General features: G+C 48.2%; 2 protein-coding genes across 13 annotated transcripts in view; one reads left to right on the top strand and one right to left on the bottom strand.

Moving 5' to 3' along the window:
- Positions 1-541: 541 nt before the first annotated feature.
- ZBTB25 (zinc finger and BTB domain containing 25) lies at positions 542-5,122 on the bottom strand. Of its 4 annotated transcripts, none has more exons than XM_086892497.1 (3): positions 4,652-5,122; positions 3,282-3,461; positions 542-2,134 (listed from the first exon to the last, which is right to left on the bottom strand). In XM_086892497.1, exons 1-3 carry the CDS (start codon positions 4,705-4,707, stop codon positions 997-999), a joined length of 1,374 nt encoding a protein of 457 aa, XP_086748623.1. In that variant the 5' UTR covers positions 4,708-5,122; the 3' UTR covers positions 542-996. The 4 variants fall into 4 exon arrangements, with proteins under 4 accessions (XP_086748623.1, XP_086748622.1, XP_023783171.2 ...); XM_086892496.1 differs by lacking the exon at positions 4,652-5,122 and adding an exon at positions 4,132-4,263; XM_023927403.2 differs by lacking the exon at positions 4,652-5,122 and adding an exon at positions 3,540-4,135.
- A 1,810-nt stretch (positions 5,123-6,932) lies between these two features.
- ZBTB1 (zinc finger and BTB domain containing 1) overlaps positions 6,933-21,008 on the top strand; it is a 55,981-nt gene continuing 41,905 nt past the window's right edge. The window contains exons 1-2 of one of the 9 annotated variants that reach the window (XM_086892489.1): positions 6,933-7,165; positions 17,199-19,701. In XM_086892489.1, the coding sequence (XP_086748615.1) occupies positions 17,219-19,354 (2,136 nt within the window). In that variant the 5' untranslated portion in view covers positions 6,933-7,165; positions 17,199-17,218 and the 3' untranslated portion in view covers positions 19,355-19,701. Of the gene's footprint in view, positions 7,373-7,650; positions 7,847-7,897; positions 7,991-17,198; positions 19,702-21,008 lie in introns of those variants that run through there. The other 8 variants (XM_086892492.1, XM_086892490.1, XM_086892494.1 and 5 more) reach the window with 8 other exon arrangements.

The following is a 21,008-nucleotide window of genomic DNA, read 5'->3' as shown; positions in this document are numbered from 1 at the left end:
GCATGTTACCATTTCACAGTGGCTCTGCAAACAAGAGAAAAAAATAACACACTGCGTATTTGCTCTGAGCAAATATACAGATTGTAATATTTAATAATGTGTTTACTCCAAGCTGTTTATAAAGTCAGAAATAATTTTCGCTCAGAAAATACGTGTGTGGCATTTAGTCCTGTAAAGACTTAAGCTAGGGTATGTCTCCTTTCAAAGAAGAGAGGACACTCCTTTGCAGCTTTCCTTCCTCCCTGCAGAGAAGACAGTCCAATAATGGAACATAGTCCTAGAGGGGCATCAAAATCTGTCCTTGCTTATGCAGTAGCAGTGAACGAGGGAGGAGTGGGAAGGAGGAAAAACACATGCAAATCCCTAGAGTTTAAAAGTAAATTTAGAAGACAGATGAGGACTCCAGGGCTTGTCAAACTGAAGGTTGCCACCCCTACATCAACACTGCCAATTCCCTTGAAAAGAGCAGCCTTATGGCTCCTGCAAATATTTATGCAGAGATTTATTAACTGCAGTTACATGAACAACATGAACTTCAGGATTCATCTCCTTGAGATATTTATTTTCATTAAAAACAAACTGTTTGGGAAACACAATACGTATTTCCCTCTACACTTCCATCCATCTGGTTTCAGAGGAGCAATTCTATGGAATACAAACAGTCTTAGGCACCACACAAAGTACTAGACAATGTTTAAACCTCACACCCAGCAATACAGCCTTTACTCCAGTAAAGCAGAGTAGGAGCAAGTTCACATTCAGGAAAAACATAACTGAGATACACAGAGGCTTCCAAGAAGGACTTAGATGGGAATTAGCTCAGGTTTAAAAGTTAGAGAAGTAAAAAAAGCAAGTACACAAATCGAAGTACACAGTCCTTCACAGTTATCTCAGTGGTGAGGGGAATGGTGGTTCAAGAAAATCAGCTGCACAGAACAGCCGCTCCCTAGGTGGAGAGTGCCAAAACATGCAGTTTCAGCATCTGAAGGGGGAGAGTTACTCTACCAGGATCGTATCAACGCTTTCTTGGATGAGATCTGGCTCCAGTATACATTCATCTAAGTGGCCTTGGGACAAGCTGGAGCTCTTGCCCACACTCTCGCTGTCACAGTAAGGGTGAAACCTGGGGGTGGCGGGGCTCTCCAGCCGCTGGCAGCGGCTGTACTTGTGCTGCTTCCCTCTGTGCGTGTACATGTGCTCCAGCAGCTGGCTCTTCCGGAAAAACGTGCGGCCGCAGACGGTGCAGCTGATCTTTCTCTTTCTTGAGAAAGAAAAGTTACAGTTCAACTCCACCGGTTCGTGGTCCTTGGAGATGAGGGAGAGCTGCCCGATCTGCAGAGGCTCCAGGTCACTGCAACTCGGATGCTCCAGCTGATGCTCGTCCTCCTTGAGGAGGAAGGCCCCGAGGCGATGGCCATCCCCAGGCTCCCTGTCCTCAGCCAAAGGCTGCACCTCCCCCAGGTCGCTGCTCTCCAGGATGGAGGCCGGGACGCCGAAGGGCAGCGAGCCCGAGACGTGGCCGTGCAGGTGCTGCCGCAGCCCCTCCCGCGAGTCGAAGCGCTCCCCGCAGTAGTGGCACAAGTGCACCTTGAGGCTGCCCTTGGCAAAGACGGGGCTCGCTACCTCCGGAGAAGGAGGGGTGCAGCTCTGGGACACCACGGGCTCCGAGTCGCACCTCTCCTGCTTTATGGAAACAGAGAGCTTCGGGTGCTCCTCCGCCGGCTTGGCGAGAGCTGCGGGCTGGGCCGAGGGGCGAGCGACCTGCTGCTCCAGGGGGCCGTCGTCCAGGCCGATGGCCAGGGACAGCTGCAGCTGGGGGTGATCGCCCTGGGCCGCGGACCTGCCGCCCGCCTTGGGCAGGCTTTCCTTCGCTCCCAGGCGCTCCTTCGCCAGCTTGTGTGCTGTAGAGATCTGGATCCCGTACAGGTTGGAGGACTGGACCGGCTCTGGGGAGAAGGCCTGGTTCATCTCGATGGCGATGTGGGAGAGGTGGTCTGCGTGCAGAAAGCGGATGCCCTCCTCCAGTCGGCTCTGGCTGACAGTCTGCTTTGGCCCTTTCCCAGTGTACATGATGTGTAACAAGTAACTAAATATATCAGGCTGGATGTCTGTAGGCTGAATTTTTATGCACTCGCTGAAACAAAACAGATGATTAAGTACATACAGGGATCCAAATCCCAATCCATTACCTGCCCATTTGCTGTGAGAGCGCTTTTACAAGCAGCACTCCCTGCCAAGCCCTGCAGAAGTGCAGAAGCTCTGTTTGCAAAGCCAAGTGCCCGAGTCTGCGTTTATCCCTGTGATTCTGAAGACCATGTGCACAACTGCAGCTAAGGCTGGTGGAGGTGACCAGCCCTGGCCACCCCGTCCCTCCCATGTAGAGCCAGCTGCAGCTGCAGGCACCGCAGCGATGCCATGCAAGCTGTGCATCACCAGTGTGTGCCATTCCATTTATTTGAGTAGTGAGTTCAGCTGCCAGTACTATGTAATCTTTATGAGTATTGCACTTAAGTGTCAGCAAACAACATCCACAGGGAAGGGCAGTTATCTCACTTCCAGACAAGGGGCGACGCAGCTGATCCTAAAGATTATCTCGCAGAGATGCTGGAGGCCACGATCCTCAGAAACGAAGGGGAATGAAGAAGGGTTTAATACATTACAAGCAGCCAGCCCCAGGTCAGAGGCCAGACCTTGGCACTGCTGTTGTTATACCTGCAGAACCACTCCTGACCTGGCCAGGTGAAGCATGTGAACAACAGCTTGAAATGAATTGATGATCTCAGTCTCGGCTCTTATCTCCAAGAGTCTGAAGCACAGAACTGTGATAAGGCCACAGCTTCTGGATTGTTTCAAGCCTGTGGATCCTGCCAGAAAGGACAGTCTCACCCAGCAAGCTTGACTACAACCTAAAGCAAAGTACTGGACATATTGCACATGGGCAAGGAGGTACCAGGATATCCCTGGATTCCAAGTCTGCATGGTTCTTACTGCAGTAAGATGGTGGTACTTACATGCTTTGTTTATCTGGTCACGCAAATGTCTCATCTCCAAAACGCAGGGTCTGATTTTGCCATATGCTGACTAAGAAAGTGGTTTAAAAGGGCAATGTGTTCTGGACTGGGATTGTTTAGAGAGCCAAGGCCTACGCTGGGTTAGGAAAATAATCTCAGGTCACCTAACATCCCCATTTATACTCTTTTAGACTTTTATACCTTTAGAACCAAGAAAAAGCAGAATGCTGAGAGTGGTAAAAGGATAGGAAGAGAGCTGTGTGTTCTTACCTCGTCTGATGAATAAATATCATCTTAAAATAGTTTGAAAAAGCAGCGAGCACCGCTCTGTGGGCTTTGAAGTAAACATCTCCAATGGCAACTGTGCAGTCACACAGAAAGCCAAACTCCCGCTGCATGTTCAGCTGCTGGAGGAGGAGGACGCTGTGGCCGGTGGTATCCATGGTGTGCCTGGGAGCAAGGGAACAAGATGTTCATCTCATTAAGAAATCAAGAGAGCTCCCAAAGGCTCAAATGTTGACTTCTCACCACCGAAAAGAGATGGACGCCTGGCATGGAATCTCTTCCCCTCCTCCAGATGGTCCCTGCACCCCAATGTAACAGTTTCTCCTTCCGATACCACCGCTGGTGCTCAAACCCACGACCAACGAGCTCAAAACCTCTCGGGGACTTTTCCATCTGCCAGCTACACTCAGAGATGCTTCTCCCGCTGATTAACTAAGCTCCGTGGGGTGTCAGCACTAACTTTAAACCTGGCTCGCGTTTTCCCTCTGATCTGGCGGTGCTTTCTCCTGCCCCGGAGCCGCAGCGGGGGCACGGGGGAGCGGGGCTGAGCCCGGCGGCTCCGGCACAGAGGAGCCCTGTGCGCCCAACAAAGCCCCCATTGTGCGGGCTGAGCCGCCCTCGCCCCGCCCCGCCAGCGGCCCCTGCGCAAATAAACGCCGATATTTGCTATTGTCTGGGCAGAATATTGTTGGGGGGGGAGGCACGACCCGCGGCGGGAGGCGGCGAGCGCAGCCTCCCCGTGGCGCGGGACCAGCACCCTCCCTCCCTCACTCCCTCCCTCACTCCCTCCCTCAGCGCCGGCCCCGCTCCCCGCGCTCCCCGCGCAGCCGCTTACCCGCGCGGAAGCGCCGCCACCGCCCGCCCCCGCTGCCCGCCCGGCGGATGGGGTGGGCGCTGCCCCCCCGCGCTTCCTGCCGGGCGGGCTGGGCCCCGCCGGGCCGGCCAGGGATGGCCGGGGATGGGCTTCTCCCGGGAAAGGCGAGCGCGGCCCTCAGCGCGGCCCTCAGCGCGGCCCCCGCGGGCGGCAGTGCCCGCGCTGCTCGCCCGCAGCTCCCGTGCGAGGGAGGGAAAGAGCCTGTGCACCCCCCGTGCGGGATTCTTTTGGGAGGGTGCGCGTTTTGCCGTGCCAAAGGCATCACCCTGGGCTGGGGGCCTCGGCTTCTTATCACCCGGTGGCGGAGTGTCGTCTGCTCTCGGCATGAAGTGGGTGGGGGGGTGTTTGTTGGTTTGGGATCCTTGTTTTACAGGACAAAAAAAAAAAAAAAAAAAAGAAAAAAAAAAAAAAAGGTAAAAGGAGTTCCCCCGGTCTGGCCGCTCGTGAGAATGGATGAGAAGATAGGATCTGGCTTCCTCACCAATGTCTGCGGCCTCTGTGCTGCTTTAACCACCACGAATCCTGAGGACGCACCATTTCTCTGTCAGGCCTCCTCCAGTCGCTCGCTGATGTTAAAGCAGGGGTTATTTTAGGCGAGAGCAGCTGTGGCGGCTGAGAGAGGAGCCAGGCAGAGGAGGAGGCACAGGCGGCGCTCCCACCCTCACCCGGCCACCAGCAGCCCCTCCCGAGGGTCCCCCTGAGCGCCACCCCTCCGCTCCGGCACTCGGTACAACCTCCGAGCTGCCTCCCCGATTAATGCTACCAAACTGCATCCTGAACCTGTTCAAACAGTCCTGCTGCCACCAGGACACTTCAAGTTCACACCTTGTTTTTCCAGCTGGAAAATGCAGTGAAAAATCGCCGTTTGTGCGCTTTTTCATGATTTTGGTGCAGTTTCCAAGATCTATCACACCCACCTCCTCCATGGCATCCCTGCTGACTCAGGGCCTCTGCAGGAAACACTCAGTGCCTCGGATCATCCCTCTTGGTTTCCTCTCGGCATTTGATAGTTTGTAGTCCATTTTCTTATTGCATCCCCATAACTGCAACTCTTGAATATTTAAGGCAAATAATGCCCCTGGTCACCAGAATGCATCAGCTTATGGGGCTGTTTCCAGGCAGCCTGAGCCTGGGTGGATGATGAAGATGGGCTGAGAGATGACAGAGTATAGTCTCCAAAGCATTTTCATCCATGTATTTCCTGCTTATCCCACTGACCAGCACAGCTTTATCTTTTCCACTGCCTTATGTTCTATTTCTTCAGTTTTAAATATAAAGCTCACAGGGCTCAGGGACCATCTTTTCCTTCTTGTGTCTGCACAGCAGCAGAATTGAGAGATCATGGAGCTATAATCCTGCTGCTCCTATAAATATCAGTAGCCACTTTTCTTCCCCAAAGAGGGTTGGCAGTAGGTGGCTCAAGGTTTTGTACTCTGTTTTGGGTTATTTAACATATTTATTAACCTACGTACAGAGCGAGTCGCTATTTGCAGATGGCATGTTATTTATTCAAATGATTAATTATTTACATGTTATTTAGGTTGACTCTGGTCCAAAGAGGACTTTGAAGAGCTTCAGAGAAACCAGAGCCAAACTGATGAAAGCAGTGGTGGGGAATGAAATTTGGTGTTTTGCTGTAAAACACAGGCAATGATATCACTGACCTCAGCCAATACAATGTGACACAGCCTATGCTGGTGGGACAGAAAGACATCAGGACATAATCACAACTCACTCCATGGGTGTTTCTGCTCCCTCCTCCTCTGTGGCCAGAAAAGGATAATTTGAAAAAAGTAAATTGGAAAGGAAAGTGTGGTGGGAGGGCAGTAAGGGAACGGGAGTGGTGAGAAAGGGGGACTGCCTTGTGTCCCACCTTACCAGAGGTGGCAGGAGCTCCCGATGTGACACACATGGCACAGAGCAAGAGGCTGCACAAGCCCCTCATGGGCGCTCTTGGCTTGTGCTGCCCTGAGGTGTGTAAAGAGATGGGAAGAAAAAGACTCTTGAACCATAAGAGCAGCAACTTTTCAGTGTGATTTGAAAACCACGACTCTGTTGGCTTATGGAGGCCGTTTATTTAACTTCCTATAAAACAGGAAAACCTACAAAGTAGCTGTAATGTGGGGGTCCCTCCACCTTCTGTGGGAGCTGGTGTCTTAACAGCCACAGAGGTTTTTTTTTCTCCTTTGACACTGCTACACGCCCCTGGGGCAAGGCTGAAGCAGAGTGAGAGGGGAAATGGGGATTTTTTAGACACATTCTGAAAGACATGTTTTAAAAGCTCCGCTTTTATTCTGTAGTAGTTGGAAAATCCCCAGAGAGACTCAGAAGGAAGAGCTGATCTTCCATTTGGAAACTAGGATTGTGTTAATTTGGTTTGTCCTGTTTGCTTACACGGAGGAGGGATGCTTCAGGAAAACCTCTGGTGTCACTGAATCCATGCCAGGGATGGACACTGGGACATTTTAACATTGTGGCATTTTATTTTGTTGCCTTTTTTGTTACTTTTGCCATTTTCAAATTTGAAAATAAATCTCTTAGTTTTGCTATGATTAAGTTTGCCCTTTTGGCTTGTCAGATACTTAGAGGGATCTCAGTGGCAGCAACACAAAAACAATGGTATCTCCAGAAACCGAATGATGGAGCTGTGCGGATTAAACACTTACAATGCTTGTGCTGAATGACAAATGCCACTTTAGGGGTGGAAAAGTCAAGTGGCAAGACCTGGAGGAAAGCCTGACCTGGCTTATGTTTTCTCTCAGATCTGCGGCAGATAGCAGGGGGGCCGGAAATCCCACTTACTCACATGGGATAGTTCCGGAGGAGCTGGATGTTGTCAGACAGGAGAGGTCCAGACACTGGTGGGAAGAGGGTCTGGGACAGCTCCTGGAAGGATGAACAAAAGCGCTGTCCTCGGGATCTGTGACAGAGCGTGGCGGTGGCTGCCAGCCCTGTGCTCCTGCATCACCGCGAAGCTCCAGGAGGGAGGGCGGAGGTATTAACGTGTGAAATTGCAGCGTGAAGGAAACACTTTCTCACGCAGCTTGCAGTGGTTTTCTCGCAGTTGAACCGTCCCACGCGGGGGCCGTGGGGCACTCCATCGCCGGACACCCACACGGGTGACCGGAGCCTCCCCGTTAGCACCGGCCACGGCTGGTTCGGGCGGAAAGCAGAGACTCCCCGTTCCCTGCGGCGAGCCCGGGTGCGCGGGGAAGGGGCGGACTGCGGGGGCCGGGAGAGAGCAGCGAGGCGGGACGGCCCGGCCGCGGGGTCCCGGTGGGCGCCCGCCGGCGGACGCTGCCCCGCCGCGGGTCCGGGGGGCTCCGCCGGAGGACGGGGAGGGGCCGGGCTGAGGGGGCTCCGGCAGCGCCAGCCCGCGCCGCGCCGCGTCCCCGGCGGCATGGGAGGAGAGCGGAGCGCGGCAGGGAGCCGCCCGCCGGGCCCCGGCATTGGCGGCGGCGCAGCAGCGCTGGCAGCGGCGGCGCCGGGAGCCGCGGCCGCCGAGGGGAGGGGTCCGGCTCCGTGCGGTCGCGGCGGAGCCGGCGCTGCGGCAGCGGCAGCGCGGCGGGGCGGAAGTCCTTTGTTGCAGCCGCGGCGGCAGCGGCAGCAGCAGCAGCGGCGGGAGCGGCGCGGACACAGCTCCCCGTCGGCGGCCGCCGCCTCTCCCCGCGCCGCGGTAAGCGGGGCCCGGGGGCCGCCGCCGGGACCCGGGGAGGAGGAGGCGGGAGGCGGCCGCAGCTCCGCCGGCGGCGGGAGGTGGGAAGTGCCGAGCGGCGGCGTGGCCCGGCGCGGCCCGCCATAGTGGCGGCGGCGCTGCCAGGTAGGGGCTTTCCAGCCGCGGCCGGTCCCTGGCCGGCGGCCGGCGCGGTGACCTTGCGCCCGGCGGCCGGGCAGGGCACGGCGCGGAGCGGAGCGGCGCCGCGGGGACTGCGCGGGGGCTGAGCGGCGGCGCCGCGGCGGCGGCTCCGGCTCCGGCTCGCTCTTTCCCTCCCTCCTGCCCTCCCTCCTTCTCTCCGGGGGTCGCGGTGTGCGCGCTCCACCTGCGGGGCGGGGGTCGGGGGATGCCGCGCCGGGGAGCGAGAAGCGGCCTAGGGAGGTGCAGGGGCGAGAGGCGGGGAAGGGAAGGGAAGGGAAGGGAAGGGAAGGGAAGGGCACCGCGCCGCCCGCGTGGCTCCGGGGCTCGAAGTCGCGGTAAACATCTCGAGTGCCGCTATCGCGCCTGGCCCCGGCCCCCGCGGTGGGTCCCGCCGCTTCTCTTCCTTTTGTCTGCTCAAAATAAACGCCCTAAAACTTTGAGTGAGTTGCGGTAGTTCAGCGAAAACCGGAGCGGAGCTGCAGCCCGGAGGGAATGCTCCACCCTGCCAGGCGGGAGACTTGGGTTTCACCCGGGGCTGGCAGTGCGCTGGATCGCCGTGGAGGCGACTGGAAAGGAAGGGGAATACTTTTGTCACATAGAAAACAAGCCCTGTGCCGCTCTGGGAGCCGTGTCGCAAGTCTCGGTCTTCAAAGGACTCCTCTTTTCTGCTGGGATAGAGAGGTAGTTGAAGAGAGTAGAGGAAATGGGACTGAAAACGCTGTTGAGTTTGAGGCTGGGGTTTTATTCCTCTCTATTTTCCAGGATTTTTTTGCAACTCAGTTTCTCAAGTTTACACTGTTAGAGCTGATTCAGGAGTGCCGGTTCCCCTTGACACGTAGGCGTCGGTAAACGGGTAGCATGGCTTGGATGCTGCTTAATATTTGGGTGTTTACTGCTAGGTTGTCATTTGCTTGCATTATTTCCCTCACGCTTGAGTATCGCAAGGTACAGCACGCACGGCAAAACTATCCGGGGTTGCAACAGTGCGGTGTTCCTTAGGCATTTAATTACACTAAACAAACATTCCTTTAATTAAAGGTGCTTGTTTAACATTCCTCATTACAGCTCTTGGAAAAACCCACAGAGCAGCCGTGAGCAGGGGGATGCGGGCTTCTCGTTTATGCCGAATTACAAGTTAAGCTTTCATGGCGAGCGGGGGAGAGGCGTTGGGACCATATGGCCGTGGGGAAAACCGGCCAAACGCGAGCGGTTGCAGAGATTTTCCTCGGCAGCAGCAGCACAACGAGTTGACAAGATTGTGGAGAGACTTTTGGATGACTGGCCAGAAAACCTGAGGGGCAACAAGTAGTATTAGTTGCACTCTGCTGATATTTGAGGTTGCAGGGAACCAGCAGGCACCCACTGCTGGGGAGTGGATGCAGGTAATGAAGATGTGGGTTGGTGCTGCGTGGGAAGCTCAGAGAAGTAATAGAAGCCACTTCTTCCTAGTAGCCAGAAAGTTTTGTGTGGAATAAGATCACAGACTTAACAGATGCTTCAGCTCTGCTTGCACAAGTCTTTCCCTTCATCAGACTCAACCACTGTTGTCACTGGCACAGGAATTAGCAGTGATTACATTGAGAGTGCTCATGCCAACCAGGGATTTGGGTTTTTAGATGCTTTCTTACTAGAATGTGAGAGGCTGTTTCTTTCACAGATTTCTGTTCTTGCTGACAGTGGAAAGCCCTGAAAATCCAGGATGGAAAAGCCGCAATAGCTATTTACCTGCTGGATAGAAATAGAATAGCTGCTCAGAACTGAGATAGCGAAAGTTTCCTGATAAAAGCCCGGTGTCCCTTCTCTTAGTTGTTACAGCTGGGCCTCTTACTAGAGTTGTTCTGGACCTTACACACATGTAGAGTGAGAAGCCATGTGTTCATTTTTCAGTTTGGGCAGTGGCTCTCCAGCAGTTGGGTTATTCAGCCCTGCCTTTGCTTGGGAATGGTAAACACCCTCACCCAAGAGTTCTGCTGCGGACACAGTGTGTGGGCACAGCAGCTGACATGATTTGCATGAGGACCGTTTATATCCTCAAGTTGGTCTGGTAAGTTACTGCAGAACTTCAGAATTCACTGGCTGTTGCATTTTCTCCCCCATATTAGACCTATTTAATTGGATGGAGACCTTAGTAGCTTTATTATTATTTTTAGCATGCTGAAAGTAAAATGCGAAACATGTAAGACCAGAAAGAGTCAAGAAAACCCATAGTTTGATCTGTGTGTCCCAAGTTACTGTGCTTCATGCATGTGCATCCAGAAACTTGTTACACCAAAGTGCAACCTGTATTTAGTCAAGGATCCTTTCCTGGAAGGCACCTGTGACTTCATCTGAGGGTCTCAAGACGTAATTTAACCACCAAGATGCCTCCAGAAGTTGAAAGGTGGTGTAACTCGGAGAGCTGAGATGAAAAAGCTCATCTTTCTGCTGTAAAATAAATTGGGTGTCATAGTTTTTTCCCCCACTAATTGTTTCTTTTAAACATATCATTACCGTGTTGCCTGACAACTGTAAAGATGCCAGATAAAAGATAACTGTGACTTTCTAGAGTCAACCTTTGTGGCTAGCAAGTTACTTTAAAGAACTGTATAAAGTCTCTCTAGGACTTCTACTCCCTAGATCTCATCTAAAGTTGTTTGAAGTTGAGATGGGGCTTTAGCACAAACTCAGTTTTCTTATTTTTTTTTTCTGTCAAGCTGTATTCCTTGTCTTTCAAAGAGTGTTCTTGACCTAAGACCACGTAATGTATCTTAACTAATTTTCAGTTAGCAGTTGAGAAGCATAGCTGGCTAAAATTTGACGTCTGTTTCTCATTTGTGGGCTCGGATGCTGAATCAGCAGAGAACTGCTGGCTGAGCAGTGGAGAACAGAGCATCCAGGAGCTCTGACAGCTCATACTGGAGGCTTTGGAGCATCTTCCCTTCCTCTGCTTCAAATCTAAGCACCATGAAACTTGTTCCTGTGCATTGTCCAGGAGTCTGTTCAAAATGAGTTGATTCAGCCATCGGGATGTGTCTGAAGATGAATATCTGCATCATTGGAATCATCTTCCCAACTGGCGTGCCTGAAAGGCAGGCGATCGGAAGGGCTGTGAGAGGAGGATAAATTATACCTTTAGTCCTTCATAGCCTGAATAATGGAGCTTAATTGCATTTTCCCTGGCAGTACATGGAATTCCCATAGCTGTTTTAATTTATGATCAAGGCTATGCTTGCAATGCAGACTGATCCATACTTGCTGTTGAGGTGGACAAGTGTCACCAAGGTCTTTGCTGCTTTTTCAGTGTTTGTGTAAACTGAGGCACCCAGAGCAATCTGTGGCTTCCGATTGAGTATATCTAGGTAAAAGTTGTAGCCTGTCAACAACTCTGTGGTCAGTGCAGTAGCCAAACACATAAACTTCTTGGGCATTGTGTGAAGAATTCATACATGTTCTGTAGGATTTTCTGCAGCATGTCTATGCTGTCATTTAGGAATCCAGGCTTTTTGGTAGATATGACCCACAATGGCAAAATTAGGGGGAAGAGTTCTTGGGAACCCGCACCAGGGTGGGGTTTGGAGACAGATGGCGATGGGGGATTTGCTTTCTGATCCTCGTACTCTTGTTCTTTGGATAACTGGGCGTTGTTTGCTTGAGGTTTTCCGGTCTCATTTTCTATTAGCACCAAATTCTCCACTCATTTATTACACTTTTGTCCAGTGTGTTCTTGGATTCCAAAGAAAAGCAGCCAGTAACTAAGCATGTAAGCGCTATGTTTTTGCCTGCTCAGCAGTGGAAATGCTGGGTTTTGAAAACCACCTACTAATTTTAGGAGCCGAAAGGCTCCTGAATTCTGAACCTTGTGGTATGTTTGTTTTAAAGACAGAGAAGTTAGCAAAAGAACTTCACTACTTCTTTGCTTGAGGACTTTTTTTATTTCTTTTGTTTTAAACCATCTCAGAAAGCTTTGAGTGTGAGGAAATGAAGGTATGGAGCTGTAGTAAATACCTGTTTTTTCTTGTTAGCAGACTTAAAAACAACATCATTGGTTAGTGTAGTAGTACAGCTTAACCTTGTTCATGGTCACATCTTAATAGTATCTAAGTGGTACCTCAAAAGAAAAATCTGGTGGCAGACAAGCAACTTGATTCAAAGCATGGCTGTGTAAAAGTAAATATTTACTAGGAAAATAAAATGCATATGGAGACTTGGAGTTTGAAAATCAGAGTGAAAATAGCCAAGTCAAATAGTTTCAATTTTCATTTTCATATCAGATGCTTTTCTAGCACATTTTCCCAGAACACCTCTGCATCATTTAGTATTACTTATAATGTCACCTGTAGTGCCTTTACCACACAAATCAGTCACTGCTGGAGTTACTTGGGTTCTTTGTGGACTTGTGAGGTTGGTGCCTCCAGGATTTGGATGCTTCACAGTGTGCTAGTCCACTGGGTAAGTGGCTGGTGCTTCTCTCTTTGAAAAAGAGGATCAGAAACAATTAAGAGCTTTGGAATGACAAACTCACCTTCATGGAGCTTTAATTTTCCAAGATACTAGTTTTTTAATACATACAGAGGATAGCTCCCACTGGCCTCAGTTGCCACCAGTGGTGTTTACCTGTGTGAATAAATTTGACATACAAAAAATGCAAGCCAGGCTTATTGAAAAAAAAACAAAACCAAAAGTCCTGGCATTGACAGCAATGGGATGATGTTCTCCAAGCAGTGTTCATTGCTGTGAGACCCTTCTTTTTGTCCTCCACCTCTCATTCACTTCACATCCTCCAAATGCTTGGCCACATGAGCAGGGATCTTGTCCTGTACTACTCAGATCCAGAGGATGTGCTGAGTGAGAGAAATTTTGGTAAGAGGGGTGGAAGAATATACAATGATATATACATAATATATGTATATACCTTGAATTTTCTGTAAAAAAAATGTTTTCATTCTAATACCTGCTCTTTTTTCTACAGCAAACTTCAAAAATAGTTTGCAGTACTGATCCACCCACATGAGTGATAAATGCAGATTGCTGCCATTTTAGCAATTAAAGTAACAAAATAATGACAAATTATCATTTTCTGAGAGCTTGCTCTTGTTGGGAAGGAGTTTGTCAGCAAGCCTGTCACGCTTGTTGATAGCAAAGGGATGGCAGGATTGGGAATTTGGGGTGCAGTTCCTGCTCTGAAGGTGTGAATGCTGTAATTGTTTTCCACCCATCCCCCAGAAAGAGCTTGTCTGTGTTTTTTACCCCTTCTGCCCTAGGCCATGCAGCCTGGCTCTTCCCAGCCCCTTGTCCAAATGGCTTCTTCCCTCCACTGTTTAGACCCTCATTGCACCCATTTTTAATTCCCACTGCTGCTTCCTAATCCCAGTGCCCTTCTCTTGGCTCAGCACCGTGCTCCCAGCCAGCCCTTTTCTTCTCTCCAGATTTCCAGAGGGTTTCTATCACATCATTTTTACATTTCCCAGTCTTCCTGTGTTTTCCCTCCATCTCCTCTTGGCTCTGGCTCTCCCTCAGCCAGAACTGGACATCTTCTCCATCAGCTACCACAGGGGAAGCCGAGACCCCCGTGGCGACTCATGCTGTGGAGCAGTCTCCAGGAGGCTTTGCTATCAGCTGTGACATTGTGGAGGTGGCACATAGAATCATGGAATGGTTTGGGTTGGAAAGGATCTTTAAATGCTATCTAGTCCAACCCTCCTGCAAAGAGCAAGGATATCAACAAAGTCAGGCTGCTCAGAGCCCAATCCAGCCTGGCCTTGAATGTTTCCGGGGATGGGGGCATCCACCACCTCTCTGGGCAATCTCTGCCAGCGTCTCAACACCCTCATAATAAAAAAATTCTTCCCTCTATCTGAATCAACCCTTTCGTAGTTTAAAACCGTGGCAGAATTCTTTGCAAAAGGGGATTTCACTGTGGATGGTTCAGGCAGACCACTGTGTACTAAGCAGCTGCAAGAGGATGAAATGTTCTCAGCAAGGCTGTAATCTGAAGTTTTAATAACTAACAAAAGTCTTAAGTGTGAATAAACTGATAATTTGTATCTTCTCCCCCTGGAGCATATAGCTTGGCCAAATTCAGGCAGATTTTTATATTGTGACAACATATCTAAGACATAAGGCTTTCTCCCACATGTGTCTCCTCAAAGATTTTGGAAGAGAAACTTTTATATGAAAAAATAATAATCTGCATACATGAAAGCTTTTTCTTAGCCTCATTTTTGGAACCGTTTTGGCTGAGCTTTTCTGTGGAGGAGGTTAAAAAAGTAATCAGTCCAAGGTTTCAGAAGAAAGTTTTGCCATTGCTGGTTGAAATGTGTCAAAGTTTGAAATAGCCTGACACGCTCTCATGGTGGGAAGTTACATCCAGCAGGTTAATACAGCATCCGGAGGGAGGATGCCAAGGCTTTCATTAACATGAATAACCTTATACACTCTGTTTTAATACCAACATATGGTACTACTGTGGTAGAGACCAAGGACATGTCAAATCCAAAACCTTGCCATCCTGCTCAAGCAGCCTCATGCTCCACCCTTTTTTCCCTGAGTGGTGGCATTGCCAGTAGGTCCTTGTTGAATGTCAGGATCCACATGCTGAAAGCTTTGCAGGAGTTCATCTGTCACAAGGAGAAATATCTTTTACCATTTTCAAAGAAGAAGACTTGGAAAAGACGAGTTTGTGTGCTGTCACTCATTGTTCCCACCATCTGTAAATGACCCCATTTACAGTTTGTGACCACCTGTTTTGTACAGGCTTGCTGCTTGTATTGCTGTTTTTCTGTAGGAGGATACAATGGAGTATGTATCAAGTGTAAAAAAACCCACAGTTAAATAAAATATTTATAACTTACCACTTTATGAGGATGGGGAAGTTAACATGAGCTGTTCTGAGCCTTTTCTTGTCATGATGGCAGCTCATACCAAGAGGCCAGTGGTGCCTTAGATGGCATCATCTCATTTTTTCATTGGTTTTCACTCTTAGAAAGTTGAAGTTAATTCTTTATCATTATGCAGCTGCCATTCTTAATACAATAGATTGAGTTACATTTAAGCACCTAATGAATTGCCTCAAATCCAAAACACGTTACCACTTGGAAGAATATGAAGTGCACTTTCATTATTACTTGATGTCAAGAGCTTTGCTGTTTTTTCACAGAAACATCTGAAATCACCCAGTGACACAGACAATAATCAGTTTCTGTAAAAAGATGTGGAGTTGTTTCAGAGGTTCTCTACTTTCAAAGCCAGTGCCTTGCAAGTTAGTAAAAAGAGAGATGAATTCCATGCAATGAGTTGCATTTCTGCAGTGGACATCACTGGGCCAAACCAATCTGAGAATTATTATGGCAGGGTGCTAGCCTGGAGTTCTGGGTGTGTAGGGTTGGGTTGAGAGGAGAGGAGCAGCTGCTGTTCAGATGCTTGTCATCAGTGTAGTTCAACCCAAATCTCAAGGTTCCTGTTGCCAGACAAGATCTGGTGCTGTTGGTGATCCATAGGAACTGCTGTGTGAGTTGGCAGTAGGGAATATTGCTGGGTGGGGTGAGCATGTTCTTTTCTTGAGAGCTTGGGAGCCTTTCCGCCGTGGCAGTCCTTTGTGGAATGAAGAACGGGGACTTAATGCTAGGTTTGCTGCTTAACAAGCCAGGCAACGCCTATGACTTGCGAATTCAACACTAATTGTGGAATTTAATTTCTCTACCCATTTTTCCCCCTAGGAGATGTAAGCTGTTAGGAAAATAAGAAGAAAAATGGAGCATTTGTGTGTGTATTGTGTTTAAATTTTGGACATTTGAAAGAGGGGTTGCAAATCAATCCATGCATTTCATGGAGTCATAAAATGCCCTTTAGTGTATATTATTTGCTCGCCTGTACTTTATTTGTACAAACCTCTTACAGTTATTTGCATTGTTTGCAATAACCTTTCAAAATGTTAAGACTCCTCATTACTGCTTTATGTTTTTCATTTCAATTAGGGTGTTCTCTATACCCTCTTCTGGCTCCTCACCCCCTCAGCCTGTGCAGTTAGAACAGATTATGTGTATCAGTAAAGGTTTTACAAAGTGAGTCGTGACTTGGTGTTGGCCACACATGGTGAAGTTTGTCTTTAATCAAACGCACACCTCCTGTATGCACTGCATTTCTTCTGGATATTTTTTGTTAATATAAGCCATGATGTTTTCTTTCTCTTTTCTCTTGAGGACGAGTTAGTCCTTTCACATAGAGCAACCCTCAGCATGGCATACCTTTCTCTCTGATCTTTTCCAAGGCTTCATTTCACCGTGGCTCCACCTCTGGCTTGCTGGCTCTCTCAGTTCTCCATTGCTGAGTTTTTCTTTGTCCGGTTTCCCATCTACGTGTTTTGGTTACATTTCAGTGCTCTGAACGAGTGGTTTTGAGAGCAGTTGGAGGCACGGCGTGCACCACTTCCTGCCTCTGCAGTCCCTGTGGCTGTCACGCAGCTCGCCTGGTCACCATCTGCAGCAGGCTCGAACGTGGGACGTGCCACCACAGCCGGGCTGCCCTCTGCTTCTGAGAAGGCGTTTGAGTTTGCAGTTCCTGGTTTGCAGGACCCCTTGCAGAGAAGGTTGAGATGGTCCCTCAGCTGCCACAAAGAGCAAAATGTGTGGAGTAGCTTTGTGTGGGTGCTCTGTTGTCTCTTTATTTCCTTTCATGGGGAGGGAAAGACCAGTTTGAGCCTGGCTTGGTTTCCAGTGTGCGTTGCATCATGTGCCCGTTGGACTGACAGGTAAAAAGGCAAGTTGAGACTGAAGAGTGGTTTCTGACAGCCAGCTTACCTTGTATAGATGTTGACCTGGGGCCATTGTACAGAAGTCTACCCTGTGAAGTTTTTGAAGTTCTGCATTCAGAATTCATATCTGAAAACCTTGGCTGTAGGACTTTGAGATACATGTGCTAATTTATATTCTAGCAGCTCTGATTGACATGTATGCTGGTTATGTTTATTAGTTTACTAGTCTTGTAAGTCTAGTGGTGAGCACATGGAATTATGGATGTTTTCACTGTTTCAATATTCATAAGTAGTTACCAGCAGAGATCTCCAGACAGGAAGCTGTACCACAGACTGGCAGAATAGGAAGATCTAGAGAGAAAAGAGATGGCAGTTCCTCCCTACATTTTAGTAGGCTTTGGGTTTTGTGCTCATGATTTAACAGATACCTTTTTCTTTATGCAGGGCTGTAATCGAAGTACAAGATGGCAAAAACCAGCCATAGCAACTATGTCCTTCAGCAGCTAAACAAGCAAAGAGAGTGGGGCTTTCTGTGCGACTGCTGCATCGCTATCGATGATATTTATTTTCAAGCACATAAAGCAGTCCTTGCTGCCTGCAGCGCCTATTTTAGGATGTTTTTTATGAACCATCAAAACACTACAGCCCAGCTGAATCTAAGCAACATGAAGATTAGCGCTGAATGCTTTGATCTTATTTTACAGTTCATGTATTTAGGAAAAATTATGACAGCCCCTGCCAATTTTGAGCAATTCAAAGTGGCCATGAACTATTTACAGCTGTATAACGTACCTGAGTGTCTAGAAGATATACAGGATACAGACTCATCTAGTTTAAAATGTTCATCTCCTGCTTCTAGCACCCAGACTAATAAAATGATATTTGGTGTGAGAATGTATGAGGACGCACTTGCTAGAAATGGCAGTGAAGCAAACAGGTGGGGCATGGAGCCGCCAAGTTCAACGGTAAATACATCCCATAACAAAGAGCCTGAGGAAGAAACTTTGCAGCTCAACAGCTTCCCCGAGCAACTGTTTGATGTCTGCAAAAAAAGCACCACGTCCAAATTCTCTCACACGAAAGAGCGCGTGTCACACTCGCGCCGGTTTGGAAGGAGCTTCACCTGCGACAGCTGCGGGTTTAGTTTTAGCTGTGAAAAGCTACTGGATGAACACGTGTTAACGTGCACCAACAGGCATTCCTACCAAAGTGCCAGGTACTACAGTGCTGAGAAAATAGACTTTAGTGAAAAGAACTCTACTGCTAAAATGATCTCCACACAAACAGAAAAATACAAGGGGGACTCGAATCACGCTGCGGACGATTCGTCATCTCCCGTGTCAAACATCACAAGCAGAAAAAGCAGCGTGGTTGCCTCTGAGACATCAGGTGAAGAAGGAAGTAGAGCCTCTGAGAGGAAGAGGATTATCATCAAGGTGGAGCCAGAGGACAATCCTACAGATGAGCTGAAGGATTTTAATATTATCAAGGTGGCAGATAAAGACTGCAATGAGTCTTCTGACAATGACGACCTAGATGATGAACAGGAAGAGCCGCTTTACAGATATTACGTCGAGGAAGAGATGAGAGAGAAGAGGAATGCTCGGAAGACTCTAAAGCCTCGTTTGTCCATGGATGAGGATGAAAGAAAATGTTTGAAAAGTCCACGGCACCTTAACAGCAAGGCTCCTTCAGTGCAGGAAGATGCGGAGAATGCTCCCTGTGAACTTTGTGGGCTAACAATCACTGAGGAAGATTTGTCCTCTCATTATTTATCCAAACACATAGAAAATATATGTGCTTGTGGCAAGTGTGGTCAAATACTCGTCAAAGGCAAGCAGCTGCAGGATCATGCACAGACCTGTGGAGAACCCCAGGATCTGACCATGAATGGGGTCAGAAATTCTGAGGAGAAAATGGACTTGGAAGAAAACCCCGAGGAGCAGTCAGAAATAAGGGACATGATGTTTGCAGAGATGCTAGAGGACTTCAGGGACAGTCACTTCCCAATTAACAGCCTTCAAAAAAACCAGTTATACAAGCATTCTTCCTGTCCTTTCCGATGCCCTAATTGTGGCCAGCGTTTTGATACTGAAAACCTAGTGGTTGAACATATGTCAAACTGCCTGGAGCAAGATCTGTTCAAGAACTCCATGTTGGAAGAGAACGAGAGGGATCACAGACGTAAACATTTCTGCAACCTTTGCGGGAAAGGATTTTATCAGCGTTGCCACTTGCGGGAACACTATACCGTTCATACCAAGGAAAAACAGTTTGTTTGTCAGACATGTGGGAAGCAGTTCTTAAGAGAGCGCCAGTTGCGGCTCCACAATGATATGCACAAAGGCATGGCCAGGTATGTCTGTTCCATTTGTGATCAAGGAAACTTCCGAAAACATGACCATGTACGGCATATGATATCTCACTTATCAGCTGGAGAGACTATATGCCAGGTCTGCTTTCAGATATTCCCAAATAATGAGCAACTGGAGCAGCACAGGGATGTTCATCTGTATACATGTGGAGTATGTGGAGCAAAATTTAATTTGAGGAAGGATATGAGATCTCACTATAATGCCAAGCATTTGAAAAGAACATAAGCATAAACATACTGTAAAGCATTAAGTTGGCAGCAGAGAGAACACCAAAGCAAAGCATAAGTATAGTAAAAAAATCTGAAAAGGAAAAAAAATTTGAAAATAAGTCTCTTTTTTATTATTTTTTTAAGACCCTCCTAACCATAGGTGTCTATTTAGGCTCATTAAGTATAAAGCTTTGAAAAGCATCATGTGTTTAATTATTACATTTTCACTGTTTCCTAATACCAGTTTCTGTTCTTAATTTTATTGTTTTACTACGTAGATATACAAATCATTATTTTTAAACTGTAGATTAAAAGCACAATGTTACCCCTTCACTGACTGCTATTAAACAGTTCTCGGATCCATGTCCGTAAGATGAGTGCTTTAATATTTCCATGTGTTGTTTCTTCATGTGAGAATTTTAGATCCCAGCGATTAATGTGCAAAGGCATAACTGTTCATAATCCCCAAATTAATTTTCAAAATGAAAAAAAACCAAACGAACCCAAACCAACAATGCCAAGAAATAATCCTTTGCGCTCTGACTCTGCTGTAGGGGCAGAGCTGGCTGTCCTGGTCCCCTGCTTCTTGGCTTTGTTGGGCTGTGCTTCCCAGGGGTGAGAGCACATAGGCTCAGTTAACCCTCGCAGGCTCGGGCTGCTGTGCACAAGGGGGAAGGGAGTTAATGACTGGCGGGATAACCGAGGGGTTCCAGCACAGTGCTTGTTTTCCAGACGAGAAGTCCTAGCAGAACTGTTCAACTGATGTTGGCCTTTCTTTCACTGTCTGTACCTCTGTGGATATATTTAACCTGCTTATCCTAACGCACAAGGGAGGAGTGGCTGTGGTGGGTTGCTAGGAATGCAGTATGGCCATGTGCACTGAAGACTGCATTTTCAGCCTAGCTGTGAACTGTGCCTTGCTGCTTGCGTTGGAAAGTTCAAAGTGGGGTGGGTGTGGAGATAGTCTCATTGCTTGGGACCTTAAAGATTTTTTGCATCTTGTTTTCCTGATACTTTCTGAATGTTCTGTTTTTCAACAAGAATATAACAAGAAAAGACTGCAGAGTTTGCTTAATAAATGTAAAGATATTTTATGCCTTTTAAGATTCCTTTCTGATTCTAGCAGAGCCCTAATCTATGCAGCTTGTCTCTTAATTTAGTTGAATTTAAAAAAACTACTAAGTACCAGCTGACACCAATTCAGTGAGGCACTTTGGCCTTTGAGAGAGCAACTGGCTTTGACTCTTAGGCACTGATTGTCTAAATGTTTGATAAGTGTGTGATTTGTGATGGGGTGGAGGAAAGGATCCTGATACGTAATTGTGGAGAAAACAGTTAAAACCTAGTTGTACTTTCTCCCAGCAGATCTCACTTTTCAGAGAGGGTGGTTATGCTATTTCCTGCTGAGCTATGTAGGGAGAAAATTTAGATCAGCAGTTAAGGCAGTTGGATGAGATGATCATTGCAGGTCCCTTCCAACTGAAATGTTCTATCACCTCATGTGCCAGTGGTGGGGTTGAGAATAGGAGCCAGGAGCTGACAGTCTAGTCCAGGGTTTTCATGTGCTTGTTTCTGTCAGAGTTGAGTTTCATTCCTAATTTCTTAGGGATATGAGGTGTATCGAGTTTTAATTTCAGACTATTCAGAGGAGTGAATAAATTTCAGAATCT

This window comes from Cyanistes caeruleus, chromosome 6 (assembly GCF_971803275.1).
Source record: "Cyanistes caeruleus chromosome 6, bCyaCae1.hap1.1, whole genome shotgun sequence".
NCBI classification, from domain to species: Eukaryota; Metazoa; Chordata; class Aves; order Passeriformes; family Paridae; genus Cyanistes; species Cyanistes caeruleus.
Note: the sequence above shows the minus strand (reverse complement) of the source record. Positions and strands in the feature narration are given on the sequence as shown.